Source organism: Liolophura sinensis, chromosome 4 (genome assembly GCF_032854445.1).
Source record: "Liolophura sinensis isolate JHLJ2023 chromosome 4, CUHK_Ljap_v2, whole genome shotgun sequence".
In the NCBI taxonomy this organism is placed as follows: domain Eukaryota; kingdom Metazoa; phylum Mollusca; class Polyplacophora; order Chitonida; family Chitonidae; genus Liolophura; species Liolophura sinensis.
Window position 1 is genome coordinate 13,948,814 of NC_088298.1, and position 15,616 is coordinate 13,964,429.

A 15,616-nucleotide genomic window follows, 5' to 3' on the forward strand; every position below is an offset into this window, starting at 1 on the left:
CTGGCTTCCTCTCCGGCTATAAGTGGGAAGATCTTCCAGCAACCTGCGGATGGTCGTGGGTTTCCCCTGGGCTGTGCCCGGTTTCCTCCCACCATAATGCGGGCCGCCGTCCTATAATTGAAATATTCTTGAGTATGCGTAAAACACCAAATCAAATAAATAAATAAATCTTTCTGATTCTCTTTACCATTTTTGGGTTTATTAGGGTATTTTAAAACGGTAATCTTCACTGTTACAAAGTAGGGCAGAAATGTAAAGTATTATCTCTTTGTCTGCAATGACCATATGGAATTGCACGCTTTGTTAAAGACGAGGTGTGCACTTGTGGAATTCATTATGTCATTAAATGATTTATTTATTTGGTTAATTCTAACAACATACGTATTTACGGACGTAATATTTAATTCAGACCTAGGAATGTTTAAAGTGCACCACAGTCATGTTTTTGGACGGAGCGAATCGTGTTGATTTGCACAGGAATCTGCTGAAGCTGACCAGACACGCCGCCAAGTCGACTAAATGTGAACCCGCCTCCTAGTAGATTAAGGGCTCGACTGTTTTCTAATTGCCCTTGAAATGGTCATTCACCAACGTAAGTAATGGATCTGAAACCATTGAGTATAATTTAATGTGGAAACATTATTTGAAAGGGGAAAAAAGGACCCCAAGTAGCAAAAGTTTTATACAGAAATGTCAGTGTTAAATACATACACCCCACCACCATCTTCCCCACTCCCAACTCTCCACACTAATCCCTATAAAGAGATACGTTTGAGACTCGTATCAATAAACCATCCCTACACCAGTTGAATATTTATTTGTTTTGTTTCAGATTTAATGATTATAACCAACATCTACGTTCAAATTTGTTGATAAGATATAAAACGGACTGTGGGACAATTTCATCACGTAGTATTCGCAAGAAGCAAAGCTTTTATTGTAACGAGATCAGCATGACTCTAGTCAAAGAACTCTCACGCAAAAGTCCCATGCAAATCGTATGAGGATAAAAATCGTATTTTGGGATCAATCACCTGCGTCAGCTTTTCAGGACAAGCTGGTTTAAAGGTGCTTTTAAAGCGAATGTCGTGTAAAAATCCTGTTGACACCTATCAAGGTTGAAAAAATGTCCATTTTCTGGCGAAGTAATGTTTTGAAACTTGGAGAAGTAATCGGCCAATATCGATTAAGGATTATATTTGATATAATGACTTCCAAATAACCATTTGCCGTGGTAAGGTTTTTTTGAGTTTCAAAATGTGAATTAAAATTCTGTAAGTTCTGAGGATTACTTTGAAAATATAAATTTGGCTGCGAACATTTCCTCCAATTATTCGATACACAAGAATGCTCTCACAAAATTGTACAATTTAAAAGGGATTCACAAAAGATTGTGTGGCGAATGTAATTTATGCCTGAGAAAACTTGATTGTCCAAACTGCGAAAGATACTTTGGTCTAGTTGTGTCAGATCATTTCCACTAAACTTAAGTCAGGAGACTCTCGCGAAATGGCGTAACTTTAGGGCAACAGAAGATGTTCTGAAAAATCAGAAATTCTTTTGACAATATGTTGTATTATTACATATATTATGGTTATTCTTTTATTATCCTCTTATTACCCACAACGCCTTTTCTGTCGCCCACTGTAATTTTCTCCAAGAACGAACGCTATACCATTCAGTGCCCTGAGGCGGCTCTCACACAACACCCTGACATAGATACTTAAATCGAAACATTTAGAATGTGAAGTGGCTGTCCGGTGTCAAGCGCAATAGCTGGAGAGCACGAATAAAACATTTCAAAGTACGTTTCTCTGTAAAAAGAGACGCAACCACGTTTGTGATAATGAAAAGAATAATACGTAAAGCTTGTGCTACAAACAGAGACTGTTCGTTTCATATACTACAAGTCACAAGGCTTTTATTTGACACTAACATCCCAGTTACTAATGTCGCTTACCTCTATATATTAGTCGGTTAAAGCGCTAGCGCAGCGTAATGACCCAGGAGTCTCTCACCAATGCGGTCGCTGTGAGTTCAAGTCCAGCTCATGCTGGCTTCCTCTCCGGCCGTACGTGAGAAGGTCTGTCAGCAACCTGCGGATGGTCGTGGGTTTCCCCCGGGCTCTGCCCGGTTTCCACCCACCATAATGCTGGCCGCCGTCGTATAAGTGAAATATTCTTGAGTACGGCGTAAAACACCAATCAAAAAAAAAAAAAAAAAAAAAAAAATCTATATATTATGGTGTATCCTAGCAGAAATGCATGAAGGCTTAAGTAATCAGTCATTAAATCATACTGCTATTCATGCGGTCCACCAAACAACAACCGGTTTTTCAATGGGGATATGTGTCAACTTGTTAAAAACAAGTCACTGGCTATGTATGTGTTGGTGCGCTTCACTCTTTTGGTGTCGTCGTACATGAACAGGAATCAGTAGACCCTTATAGGTGGAGAAAACATAAAACTTACGGAAAGTTCAGATGAAAGAGTGCGAATAGTTAGTTGTTAATGTGGTCTTCAATATTTCTTTTTCGGATTTTTCTTAAAGAGAAAAAGACATTAGATAATAGTTTTTGTATGATGGGTATTTGGGACCAGCTTTTGGTATATATAGTTTTTGTGTAATAATGTTATAAATGAGGATGTAACACAGGTTTAATCAATATTTTTGGACTAGAATTTGGACTTTTCAACTAACAAATGTGTTAAACCCGGATTTTGGTCATCATTTTTAATATATTCATAAATATTATCATAATTCAGATAAAATGCATATGTTTCGATATAAGCTGCAAATTTACATTCAAATTAATTCATTAGACATGCATCACATCCTTATTTAGAACATTATCATACAAGGACAATAAGTGCCAAAGTCATCCCAACTACCCACCATACAAAAACATTCTCAAATACCCTTTTGTCCTAAAAAAAATATCAAAAAAAATATTAACGACCATATGTGCGAATAAGTTTTGACGCTCTTTCATTTGATTTCAGTAACTTTTTATGTTTTCTTCTCCTTTAAACATGATTGCGCCACAAAAAAGAATACTGCAAACATCAAACTAGAACTAATCCAGTATTAGGCCAAATATTCAAGGGATGGATAAACCAGGTCTTAGATCAGCATCAATTAGTAACTCTTCCATTTGCCCCATGATATCTGCCCCGTGTTTTGTCGTGGGTACTGTCCCATGCTGCTGATGATCTAAGCTCTTCAAATTGTCTTTCACAAAATTGGAAGAGCATCCCGTCACACAGCTCTCTCAAATTGGCGAGAACTGTCGCTAACTTTAAAAAAAAAGGTAGGGTTGTACAATCCCCAGAGCCAATCGGAATTGTGGAAAGGTTTTCAAAGTAAGTATGATTGGACTGATATAATGATTCTGGATTAACACCAACATTGCGAAGGAGAGTTGAAAAAGACAAGTCATATAAATCTGACTAATTCTGTGAGGCGGGGGGTTGGCTGGGGGAGGGGTGTGCTCCGTGGCCGGGGTGGTCAGCTTGCCAGCACGCCGCAATGATCCAGCAGCCTCTCACCAATGTGGCCTTTGTGAGTTCAAGTCCACATCATGCTGGGTTCCTCTTCGGCCCTAAGTGGGAAGGTCGTCCAGCAATCTGCGGATCGTCGTGGGTGGTATAAGTGGTATAAGCTTGAGCACGGCGTAAAACACCAATCAAATAAATAAATAAGATAAATGAAATCTGTTAGGGAATCCATATTAAAACATACTCAAAATATGAAATAGTTTGACTCCTTGTTAATGTGTATGCTGACGTAAAATTTCCAATAAAATATGCAAATCTGTATTTGATCATCCTAGTCTAAATTACCCTGGCTATGACATAAATGTTATACAGCTATCGACTAATTCCTGCCAACATTTTGAAAATTATCTGACAACAGCAGTGCTAAATGAATTGTTCGAAGTTTGCTATTTACGTCAGTTACATTTTTTTAGCTGTTTAATGGTGTAAAATACAAGATTTTGAAACCCTCAAACCCAATTGGGGTTCTCTGCATGGACAAGCCCAAGTATTTTTATGTCTCCGATAGTGCACAACAGACCTCATTCCGCCCTAGCAAACGACAGGTTAACGCCGCTGTCTCTCCTCATAAGTCGAGTTTCATTCATTCATTTGATTGGTGGTTTACGCCGTACTCAAGAATATTTCACTTACGCCACGGCGGCCAGCATTATGGTGGGCGGAAACCGGACAGAGCCCGGGGGAAACACACGACCATCCGCTGGTTGCTGGCAGACCTTCCCACGTACGGCCGAAGAGGGAGCCAGCATGAGCTGAGAGCGAAATTAGACGATGTCCCGTTTCTAGCTTATCAGAAACTTAAATGTAAGGAGATTTTATAGCAATTAACCATCCAGCTGTAGACAATAACCGCAAATAGAGTACCTTCATACTAGATGCTGGGTAAACAAAATCTACTTTTCTTATCTCCACTCTTGTCGATAAAAATTGTTCATGTGTAGAGTTTAATATGTCTTTTGACAGGTCTATGTCAGGAAATTCAGGCTGCAATGACTGTGAACATCTCCAGATATTTAATTATAGCCGCTTGGCATATCAATAATATTTGACAATATTTTATTAACTCAGTACTATACTTGTCAGTATTTGATATCGATTAATTACTTGTGTGTGTACAACTCCTAAAGTTATGATACATGCCACTTCACGACTGTTTCACCACACTTCTTTGTAAATGCTATAAGAACCGCCTAATATAGCAAATATATTGCAACATATTGCTACCAAGCTTAACTTTCACATCTTTCGATCTCTCCTTGCAACAGGCCAGTCACAGTGGCGACAAGCTATACTTTCACTGGGCCGATCAGTTCTTGGTCTATCGCCTTACGCTAAGCAACAAGGAATGAAATGCCAAAATTCCCGAGTTTAAGATCTAAGATATTCCCCAGCCCGGGATTAATCTCGGTTCTACAGTTCGCAATGTCGAGTATACGTTGGGTGTACGATTGCATATAGGTCATAGCCTTCCAATTATGCATTTCAAAACTACACTCACTTTGCCTGAGCTCGGCCAGAAACTTTGCTGGCTGACATGTTTAAAGCCCTTCGCTTCGGCTCTCCTTGACCCTTTGTGGCTCTCGCTGCTTCAGTTGCGACTTTAAATCAGGAGCTTTTATGATACCTGGCAAAGGTAGATGGTTTACTCCACCCATAAACCTGGACTTGGTTGTTCAAAACAAATCTTGACCATGGCATTAAACACTAATCAGAAATATTTTTTTATTTGATTGGTGTTTTATGCCGTACTCAAGAATATTTCACTTATACGACCGCGGGCAGCATTATGGTGGGAGGAAACCGGGGGAAACCCACGACCATCCGCAGGTTGTTGACAGACCTTACCACTTATTAATCAAAAATAGAATTCACGTTGTCATGAATTACAGCAATATGTATGAACCCAACTGACTGATTTTCTTCCAAATATCCAAACATTTGTGATCGTTGCATCAAATCCCTGGTATATTTTTACAGCAAATAATGCCTTAGGAACAGCAAGAAACATACCTTTCCCTATAGTGAGGTATGTGGTAACGTCGTTTTAAAAATGATAAAAGTGTTTTGTTGAGAAATAAGGCATTTTTCACTTGTACAACAGCGATTAGCTTCATGGCTGTCAGCAGAGCATATAAGTTGCAAGTATCGAAGCATTTACATGAACAGTGAAACTAAAACCTCAGATAAATTACCGTGAAGCCGAATCTTACTGGTTAAGTGAAACCATTTGTCACATTGTCCTCATATTGGTGAAGTTTTAGTCTTCATGTGACAATCTTTTATTTATTTATTTATTTATTTGATTGGTGTTTTACGCCGAACTTAAGAATATTTCACTTATACGACGGCGGTCAGCATTATGGTGGGTGGAAACCGTGCAGAGCCCCGGGGGAAACCCACGATCTTCCGCAGGTTGCTGTAAGACCTTCCCACGTACGACCGGAGAGGAAGCCAGCATGAGCTGGACTTGAATTCACAGCGACCGCATTGGTGAGAGACCCCAGGGTCATTAAGCTGCGCTAGCGCGCTAACAAACTGAGCCACGGAGGCCCCAACAATCTTTTATACTGGTGAGATGTAGTATCAATTGCCAGGTATAGCTAATGTGTGTAATGCGCTGTACGAGTGTAGGTCAATAAATGAACATACATCAATAAAGTAGGGCAAATTAAAACGCCTGGAAATATGTCCGGAAGGTTCGCTGAACAGTTCTCATGTGTAAGTCTAGACAGTCCATCTTCAGAAATTCTAATAAAAACTAATCGTTACCATCGATTTGCCCAATCTAATTATCTGTCTGCAAAATTAAAACCTTGACAATGTCACGAACTGGATTCCATTTTGGACAGCCGGCAGATGTTGTCCGGATTTGTCCTTTCACATGGTATCCACTTCCTGAGAAAGTTCATCCATGTGTGAAACAAAATTCACTGGACTGATGTATACTAGAATACTAGCTTTGAAAGATTCATAAAACACCAGAAGGTTTCTCCGTGGTCCGCGCTTTAATTGGACAGCGCTTCCAGCAAAAACGGCCAACACTGTTTGTTTTACTGATGATTGAATGCTCAGTGTGATAATATACACGTATTATTTATTCACTCCGTGATGCACCCATTTCCAGATGACAAAGAGGGAGAGCTCAAAACGTAAAGAAACAAACTGATACATCTAGCTGGTTTGAAAAACTAACTTTCAAATATCAAGAACGGGTAAAAATCTTAAAGGTTATGAAATCTTAATTTTAGGATTGTCTCACACTGCTGAGTAACACATGAACGTTTCCTAAATACCTTATTAGTAACTTCTCAATTATGTAAATACTTTATCTATTCCGAAATTCAGTTTTCTAGTTGACTTTCTCGCTCTGAGGTGATTGTTATCTTTCTTTGTTCGTTCTGTGAAACTTTTGTGTGAACGGTTGGCCGGAATGATATAACAACAATTTTATATGCCGTGATATAAGGTGATAATTCTTAGTGGGAAACTATCTTAAGTAATGAACTAATTTGTTAGTATCCTATCCAATGATAAAATTTGTTTGGTCATACAGTGCCGACATTTTTGGGTAACATTTTGTGAAAAAAATAAATAAAATTATTTTTTCATGGCTAAGTCACAATGTGCCATTATTTTTGGCATATTTTTTTTTATAATATGTAATGGCCACACACACTCACACCCACACCCACACCCACACCCCCACACCCCCACACTGCACACACACGCACTCAACCCCCACGCACAAACACACATGCAAGCATACACTCGTGCGCACACTCCCCTCCCGTCCTAAATATACCTCCCGTTCCTTTTTACTCGCGGTACAGTTAATTGATCATCTTCTATGTGCCGGTTTTCTCATTGGCTCTATTTAGCTCTCGCACCGGGAGTGGAAAAAAAATAACCTCAGGACAAAAGTTCGCTTAATTATTTGTGTCACGCATGTTCAGCGCACGATGGTTAATCTGCTCGGAAGCTGCTCTCGCACAGGTCCGCGCTGATAAGCGTCACGTTCAGCATGACGTATTGAGCCATGGCCTTTCCGGTACGTTCTCCCTTTGGTAATACAGTTCAAGTTAGTGTTGGCTGCTGTCATACCGACCAAATTTCGGTGCCTTTAATTACGACAAATATCACATGGACAAGTTGAAAACAGCTGCTTTTCGGGCATCCCTGAATACTTTGAAATACTTCGTTCAGGTAACACGCTTTCTCTTATTTAATGGATGACTATAACTGGATGTTACAGATAGATGTTTCTTGAGAAATGTTCGGTTGTTTTTGTCTAATAGATGACAATTTTATCAGCTTTGATACTTCACTTACTCTTAAGAAGCAGTCATCTTTTGTCCTCCGTCTACGGAGGGTTGTCTGCATTCATTTCCGTAACAATTCTTTTCAGCTTCTATGGGGATAGAAGATAATGTGCAATGTACATTAATTAGGCTATGAGCATTCCATGATCGTTTGAAATTAATTTGTTTAATAGCTGTAACACCATGGCAGTGATTTGGTCCAGACCGAATTATAGCCTTCTATGGATAATTGGCATTCTTGAACAATTTTAGACGACAAAGTTTTTGTACGGAAGTTGACAGATATAAACATAATTGTCGTGTCCATTAACGAAGTATCGGACAACGATAACAGTAGCAAGCGAGGCATGTCATTTGGTGACCATTGTCTGAAAGTGGCTGCTTAAAAATGACACTATGGTTACCATACGTATTATATGTATACTTTGTTCTTCTCGGATAAAGGAAATGTGTTACGGTCTCTCTATTTCCGATCGGAAAAAAATGTTGTTGCAAACGTAAATTAGAGTGCTGTGGCAAATCATTTTTTTTATTCATTCAGACATGAAACTAATGACATGGGACAGAATTCGCTTGATTTGGGATTTGATAGTGGTGTTCGTTTTACAAGTTGATTGACACTAATACGGCCGGAGAATGAGAGAGAAGTTGAAATAGGACTGTACTTGTGTCATTCGAATTGCTTTGATTCAATTACTGAAAAAGCGCAACAATATCTGGCATATCTTTTTTCGTAGCGAGGATTTTGGTGGGAGGAAACCGGACACAGCCCGGGGGAACCTACGCCCATCCGTAGGTTGCTACAAGACCCATCTGAATATAAGCGTTAAATAAAAACTGTCAAATTGTAATTGTGACTTAATAAAACTCTGCATGAACAGACTTCGGGGGTTTCACGTAAACAGAAATTACAGCATTATTCAGCCTGACATAACGACAAAGAACTAGGTTTCGTAAGTAGCATATTATTGTATTTGCGGTTGCTCAGTCATTTATTTTTCCATTATTAAATATGGTGGTAATTAGTAGACTCGAGGCGATATTATTATAAATGTTGCTTTATAATGATTTTGCCTCACGCGAGAATTCTTCCAAATTGCCTGAAATGAGGATTATTTTTACACATTAAAGTTTGGAGGCATTTGAAGCCTCTGTTTTCACACAATTACCGCGTCTTCCTCATAACATGGAGTTAATTTGCTTCCTAGTGATAAAAAACAGAAGTTTTTCAGAAATATTTTTCATAATAAGCTGAAATAATGCAGAGCGTATTTCTGGGGCTGTTCTTTTCTGATATTTGACTGGTACTTAGCTGAGCATTTTCCTCATATCACGTAGGTTGGGCATTGTGTGAATCGTTTTCCTATGGCATTTCAGTGAGGCAATGCTGTAAGCTGAACGCCCTTAAGATATCACAGCCATATGACCGAATTAATGCTGAAACAAACGTTAAATCTCAGTGAAACATACACATACTCAAGTGAGGGATATAGAGGTGTTTTAAAATTACAAATGTATTGAATAAGAACAGCTCGAGTTCCCTCCTGTTTTTAGTGAAAAACCGACAAATACATACTGGATGTGGTTGTATTCTAACTTTGTTTTACACAAGTAAACACACATAGCTATAAATGCATAGATATTATAAAATAATACAAAACATCTCCTTAAAGATAAAACTCCAGATAACTTCATTCCTCCGGCATTGATTTATTATATCGCTTATAACGAGGAGCATTTTCTGAAATGTAGTGACACACTAATAGATTTCAGTTAAAAAAATAAAACTCAGAGTAATGCAACATTTTGAATATACAGGTTTTAGATGGATTCGAGCTCACCCTAACCGGACTCACTAGGCTCCGAGGAAATGACATGGAGGGGTCTCCGGGGCAGAGTAGCTAGCGAACTGACGTGGCACAATACCTCTGGAGACTCAACACTGCGGTCGCGACGAGTCTACCGTTGTACATGGGAATGTCTGGCAGCAACCCGCGTATGTTCGTGGGTTTCACCCCTGGTCTGCCTGGGATCTGACCGGTTTCCTTCCACTGTAACGTTTGTCGCGATCATATAAGTGAAATATTCTTGAGTACCGGTACGGCGTAAAACACAGATGTAATAAATAAACGAATGCCGTAAACAAATGCCCTGGATAATTCTCCGCCTAATGTTATCATGTGTGCGTTGGGCGATTCTGTCGAGCTTATCTGTCAAGAAGCCATTTTTGTTAATGTAAATGCCGTTAATAGTGTTATTCAGAACGAAGTTTGGGAGCTATCAATCACCATCGATGTGCCTTACAGTGAGTCGAAACTCTTTCGCTCTTAGCATCTTTAAAATTTGAATGGGGAGAATTTCACCACTGAAATGAAGAAAGTTAATTCTTATGAAAGAAAAGATGAAGTACTGGAGAATGAACACTTACGATTATATTTTTTGTCCGTTGTCTTGCTTTCATGATTTTCTGTTCTATATTTCAGTTTCGAAATGCCTTGTGAGGATATCAGCAAGGGGGAAACATTTCCCGATGAAAAACATTGCTCTGTGGGATAGAATGGTGCAATTAGACGCAAGAGGAATGCGGCTGAGAAGCCAACAAACCCCGCTACTTTAGATAAAGAGAAGGGGTTATTTGTCGCTAACCTATTAGAATGGACGTAACATACTCACCATCAGATGTCGTTTGGCAGAAAGATGTTCACTGGTGGAATGGAAGCACGTGGCTGAATAACACGTTGAAGAACGTCACAAAACACAAGACAAGGGATGAAGAGTTGGCCAAAATAGAAATTGCGGTACTGGCAATTATTTTGGTGCTGGCAATTTTCGGCAATACTTGTGTCCTCTTAGCTCTGAGCAGAAAACGAACGAATGTGTCTCGGATGCATATATTCATTATGCACCTCAGCATTGCGGACCTACTGGTCGCCATCTTTAACGTCTTGCCTCAGATGCTTAATGATATCACATTCCGATTTCAAGGAAACGACTCTTTGTGTCGATTTGTAAAGTACATGCAAGTCGTAGTAATATATCTCTCTACATATGTGTTAGTCATGACGGCAGTGGATCGCTACAGGGCAATCTGCTTCCCGTTGTCGAACCACTCATGGACTGCTAGGCGAGTGCACTTGATGGTTGTTGGAGCTTATTTTATTGCTTTCACTCTGAGTACGCCGCAATTATTCTTGTTCCACTATGGACGTACAGTTACCGGCGAAATGGATTGCTTGGCAAACTTCGACCCCTTTTGGTTGGTTAACGTTTACGTCACGTGGTTTACGGCAGCCGTGTACATCGTTCCTTTACTCATTTTGACGTTTGCATATGGCTCAATTTGCTACACGGTATGGTTGCGCTCCAGACAACAAAAGTCCGCCAGCCACCCTGCCAAAGTCATCCACGAGGTACAGTACAAAAGTACGGCAAGCACGTTGAATTCTGCTGCTGAAATTTCCAACCGTGTCCACAGGAAAGATGTCCATCCCAGAAGCCATTCATGCAGGGGATTCTCACGTGCGAAAATCAAAACAATCAAGTTGACTTTCGTTGTCATTTTGGCCTACGTTATCTGCTGGTCGCCGTTTTTCATTTCTCAGTTATGGTGGCTGTACGACGAATCCGTCGCTGAAAAGCGTAAGTGGTAGAGACAGCACGGCTAGGCCGCTCTGGTCCATATTTTGTGGTCAATTTTACCAACACATCATTGCATAGTTACGGTGTTTTTCGACGTACTCAAGAATATTTCTCTTAGATGAAGCAGGTCAGATTCATGCGTGGGGGAATTAGGTAAAGGCAGAGAAAATAATCGCATCTTATGAGGTACCGGATGAACCATAATATAACATCGGAGTAACACAAGAATATCGACAGCAACAGCTCGGTTCTAAGATGCAGAAACTCGGGTGGTACATAATATTTGGGTGGAAAATGGCTCAATCTTGAACTGGTCCTCCCAGTTCAGACTCATGAAGGCGCTCCTAAAAACGACTCTAAAGGGCCCACTGCAAAGTTGGCGAATATCTCATGGTGAGAGGCCTCCGTGGCTCAGTTGGTTAGCGCGCAAGGGCAGCGTAATGACCCAGGAGTCTCACACCAATGAGGTCGCCGTGGGTTCAAGTTCAGCTAATGCTGGCTTCCTCTCCGGCCATACGAGGGAAGGTCTGTTAGCAACCTGCGGAGGGTCGTAGGTTTCCCCCGGGCTCTGCTCTTTTTCCACCCACCATGATGCTGGCCGCCGTCGTATAAGTGAAATATTCTTGAGTTCGGCGTAAAACACCAATCAAATAAATAAATAAATAAATATCTCATGGTGCACACGTTTTTGTCCTCACCCATCTAAACTCCTTGCCCATAAGTAAAGCGACACAGATCAGGTTAAATTACTTGGCCATTCTTCATTTAATCAAGCTAGCGATGTCCAACATGATCTCCCCTGATTTACTCAGCCTCTTCAAAGCCCTGAACTTTCCTTCATAAATATGCACGACTCATGGCCCAATCAGATTCCACGACCGGCACCATAGTTGCTGACGATGATAGGAGTTAAAAAAAACATGGGATGTATCTGTAGTTACAAATATGCCGTGAATGGAATAAATTTATTTCACAGTAGACATAGAAAACTACTAGAACAAAAAATAACTCCCTGCACATAGACTTGTCAAAGGTTATCCTTGGGACGGTCATTTTAAAGCAACACAGGCATGACAGAAATTAGTGGCGAAATGACAACAACATACGCTGCATTGGTTGTTCGACCGCTTTTAATGTCACCGGTAATGAGTGATAGCAGAGTGGTTTTCCTCTGCCTGTTCCTTTCGATAAAGGGACATTACCGTTCATAGCACTGTTTATTTCTGGTGTATAATGTTGTGTCAAGGAATGAATCAGAACTTAGATGCATTTGCTTCGAAGAAAGAAAACCGCTTCGGTGGCTTAATGGTTAGAGTGTGCGCCTCGAAGTCGGGAGACCCGGAAACAAACCCGGGTCGAGTAATAACAATTTTAAACATTACATACATTTGTTTTGTTTTGTTTTTTGAAGGAAGCAGCTGTAATTAACAAAAAATACGTGGGTTTTGTTAGCATGGGTGTACATATGAACCTATATCTGAAATACTTGGAGTAAAGTAAACTGAAATTAAGCATTTTAACATCAGTTTTAGAGCATTCGTTCTTGAAGTAATCGTACAAGATCCCTGTGGGAGACAGGTTCAGTTTTCTGTCTATAATTCCTGAAAACCAATGAATTTGACAAGAGAAATAGTCTTTTGTCTTTGGGAGTTATCCCCCTTTGAATCAGGACATGAGGGGAAAATCAAGCAATGAACTCTTGTTTGACAGTCAGATGTATGTCATACCGTACGTTGATAATTTCATGACACGAAATTATATCTCAACAAAAGGTCATCTTCTCGAATTGCGAAAAGTTGCAATTTCTGCTCAATTAGAATTACGTAAAACACTTACGTATATAAATACTCGATTATATTCATATGAGTGTATATTTATTTATTTATTGATTGATTTATTTATTTATTTATTTATTTATTTATTTATTTATTTATTTATTTATTTATTTATTTATTTATTTATTTATTTCATTGGTGTTTTACGCCGTACTCAAGAATATTTCACTTATACAACGGCAGCCAGCATTATGGTGGGTGGAAACCGGGCAGAGCCCGGGGGAAACCCACGACCATCCGCAGGTTGCCGACAGACCACACGAGTGTATAGATTGATACATTTACTGGATATCATCGCATTACAAGGATTACGGCGACTTGTTAACTGGACGGGAAAGACGTCGGTGTAGAAGACATTGGGCAAATATTTGTTGGTCATTGGGTGATTTCCGATTGATACCTGTTTTCCATTACTTCTCTTTTATTCACATTTATCAGTAGATGGAACAGTGCATCTATACTGAGTTACCAGTAACTATTGAAGGCGATAATTTTGGATGGCTGAATGAAACTCCCAAACCACCGGTTGCTGATTTGTATCATTATGAGAATGTCGTAGCATAAACCCAGCATATCTGCAATACAACAGAAAAGACTACAGTACAGGAAGTAAAGCTTGAGAAGCAACGAAATGACCACACGTAATCGATGAAATCTGGTTTCATGTCAGTTTGTCTCAGTTAGGTGTTTATTCTAACTGCTCTACTTTAAATAGTACTAACTCAGCCGTTATTACTACTGTCTTTGCAGAGTACGCCGTCATCATGATGCTGCTGGCAAGTCTTAACAGTTGTTGTAACCCATGGATATACCTGGCATTCAGTGGAAATCTTCTCTATCATATCATACCTTGTAAATCCTTAAAACCACAACGGAAATCGACCCAGTTCACCACGCAGCCAACGGGACAATCCAAATCCAGGAAAGACGGTGATTCCATTGAAATGCCAATTCTGGAGGGCCGGGGATCGCTCACGGGGCAGTCTAGTCGATTCACTCGCTTAACGTCTTTAAAATGGGAAGTGAATTCCATCGAATCTTCTTCCCCGAAAAAGAGTCCCTCTCCTCGAAGTTCTTCTCTAAAGAGCCTCGTGTCTCCGCATGTGAACCGAAAGTTCCAAGTGAGGGAGTTGAACGCCGACAGGGAAGCCACATCGGGGATGATGATATCCGAGAACACGGCAGTTTTACCCATGAGAAACGGACAAAAACAATGTTTGCTTGGGGAAACGGATTCTTTAGAATCTGTGCATTCTGCTGCCGTTTAAATTTTGTATAGATTTCCCTAAAACATCGGCTTGACATTTCCATATGGATACATACTGATGGATTACCTTTGTCATAAATATTCATTAATAGTGTGAGTGGCCTATGCTACTAATCCTCCCCTGATCGCACGACGATTAGGAATATTGTTTTCATTTGCTGACACATTATCCTCTAAAAAGCGGAAGTGAATTCTCCCGTCAGAAGCGTTACAATGATATTATACGTATGTTAAAGGAGACGAAAACTTAAAATTGTGAAACTACAGGCTGAAAAGAGCACATTTTTTTCTATCTGGTGCTGCCTGCTGCATAATTTTGCGATTTTTCCTCGCCACACACGTACAGCCTGAAAACGGCAAAGCTGGCATAAATCGCTGAGTCCATCGCGTCCTCCATCTTTAAAACCCTGTAATTTATACTGGGGGTGTGTTGCCTCTGTTCCAATGAGAGTCGTTAAAACTGCCGGCTTGTTCGTGTAAACTCGGAACCTACGTCCAACATTCCGGTGTCCCGATCGTTAATCGGAAAACGAACTGTACTTTTCGCTACCTCCTGGGAAGAAGAGCTCTACCCGAAATGTACGAACTGCACATTGGCGGTTTCCAACGGCAATTCTCCTCCTAACACAGAAGACTTCAGGACTAGTTCTTAGGCAAAATGGAGTCGCCCACAGCGGATTTTGGCGCTGACTTTATTTATAAGTTATCAACTTGAGGTACATATTAGAACTTTTTATGGCATGCACCTGCGAAGAAATGCATACTCTTTTCAATGGTATTTGTTTAATATTTAAGTTTTCTTCTTCTTTAAGAGTGTGCACCTCGGTTACACAGGAGAATAATTCCTTCTTTCTGGTTAGGTATGCGTTTCTTGCTTCGTTGTTATTTTTTTCTTTCTGTGCTCGATAAGTTCAAGACAAGGACGAGTGTTTCTGACAGTGATGATAGTCGTAGAAGTGCAGTTATCACGGTAGTCAGAGATTCCTTTGGCCTTCATCT

General features: G+C 40.1%; 1 protein-coding gene across 1 annotated transcript; it reads left to right on the top strand.

Moving 5' to 3' along the window:
* The first annotated feature begins 10,530 nt into the window (after positions 1-10,530).
* Positions 10,531-14,618, top strand: LOC135464431 (cephalotocin receptor 2-like). The gene is made up of 2 exons (XM_064741857.1): positions 10,531-11,515; positions 14,101-14,618. Exons 1-2 carry the CDS (start codon positions 10,531-10,533, stop codon positions 14,616-14,618), a joined length of 1,503 nt encoding a protein of 500 aa, XP_064597927.1.
* The last annotated feature ends 998 nt before the right edge of the window (positions 14,619-15,616 follow it).

What these genes read in the sequence shown, in the direction of transcription:
- LOC135464431 (XM_064741857.1), top strand. Translation starts at nt 10,531, where the DNA reads ATGGACGTAACATACTCACCATCAGATGTCGTTTGGCAGAAAGATGTT. An exon ending in CGAATCCGTCGCTGAAAAGC is followed by an intron (nt 11,516 to 14,100) that starts GTAAGTGGTAGA and finishes CTGTCTTTGCAG; the next exon opens with AGTACGCCGTCATCATGATG.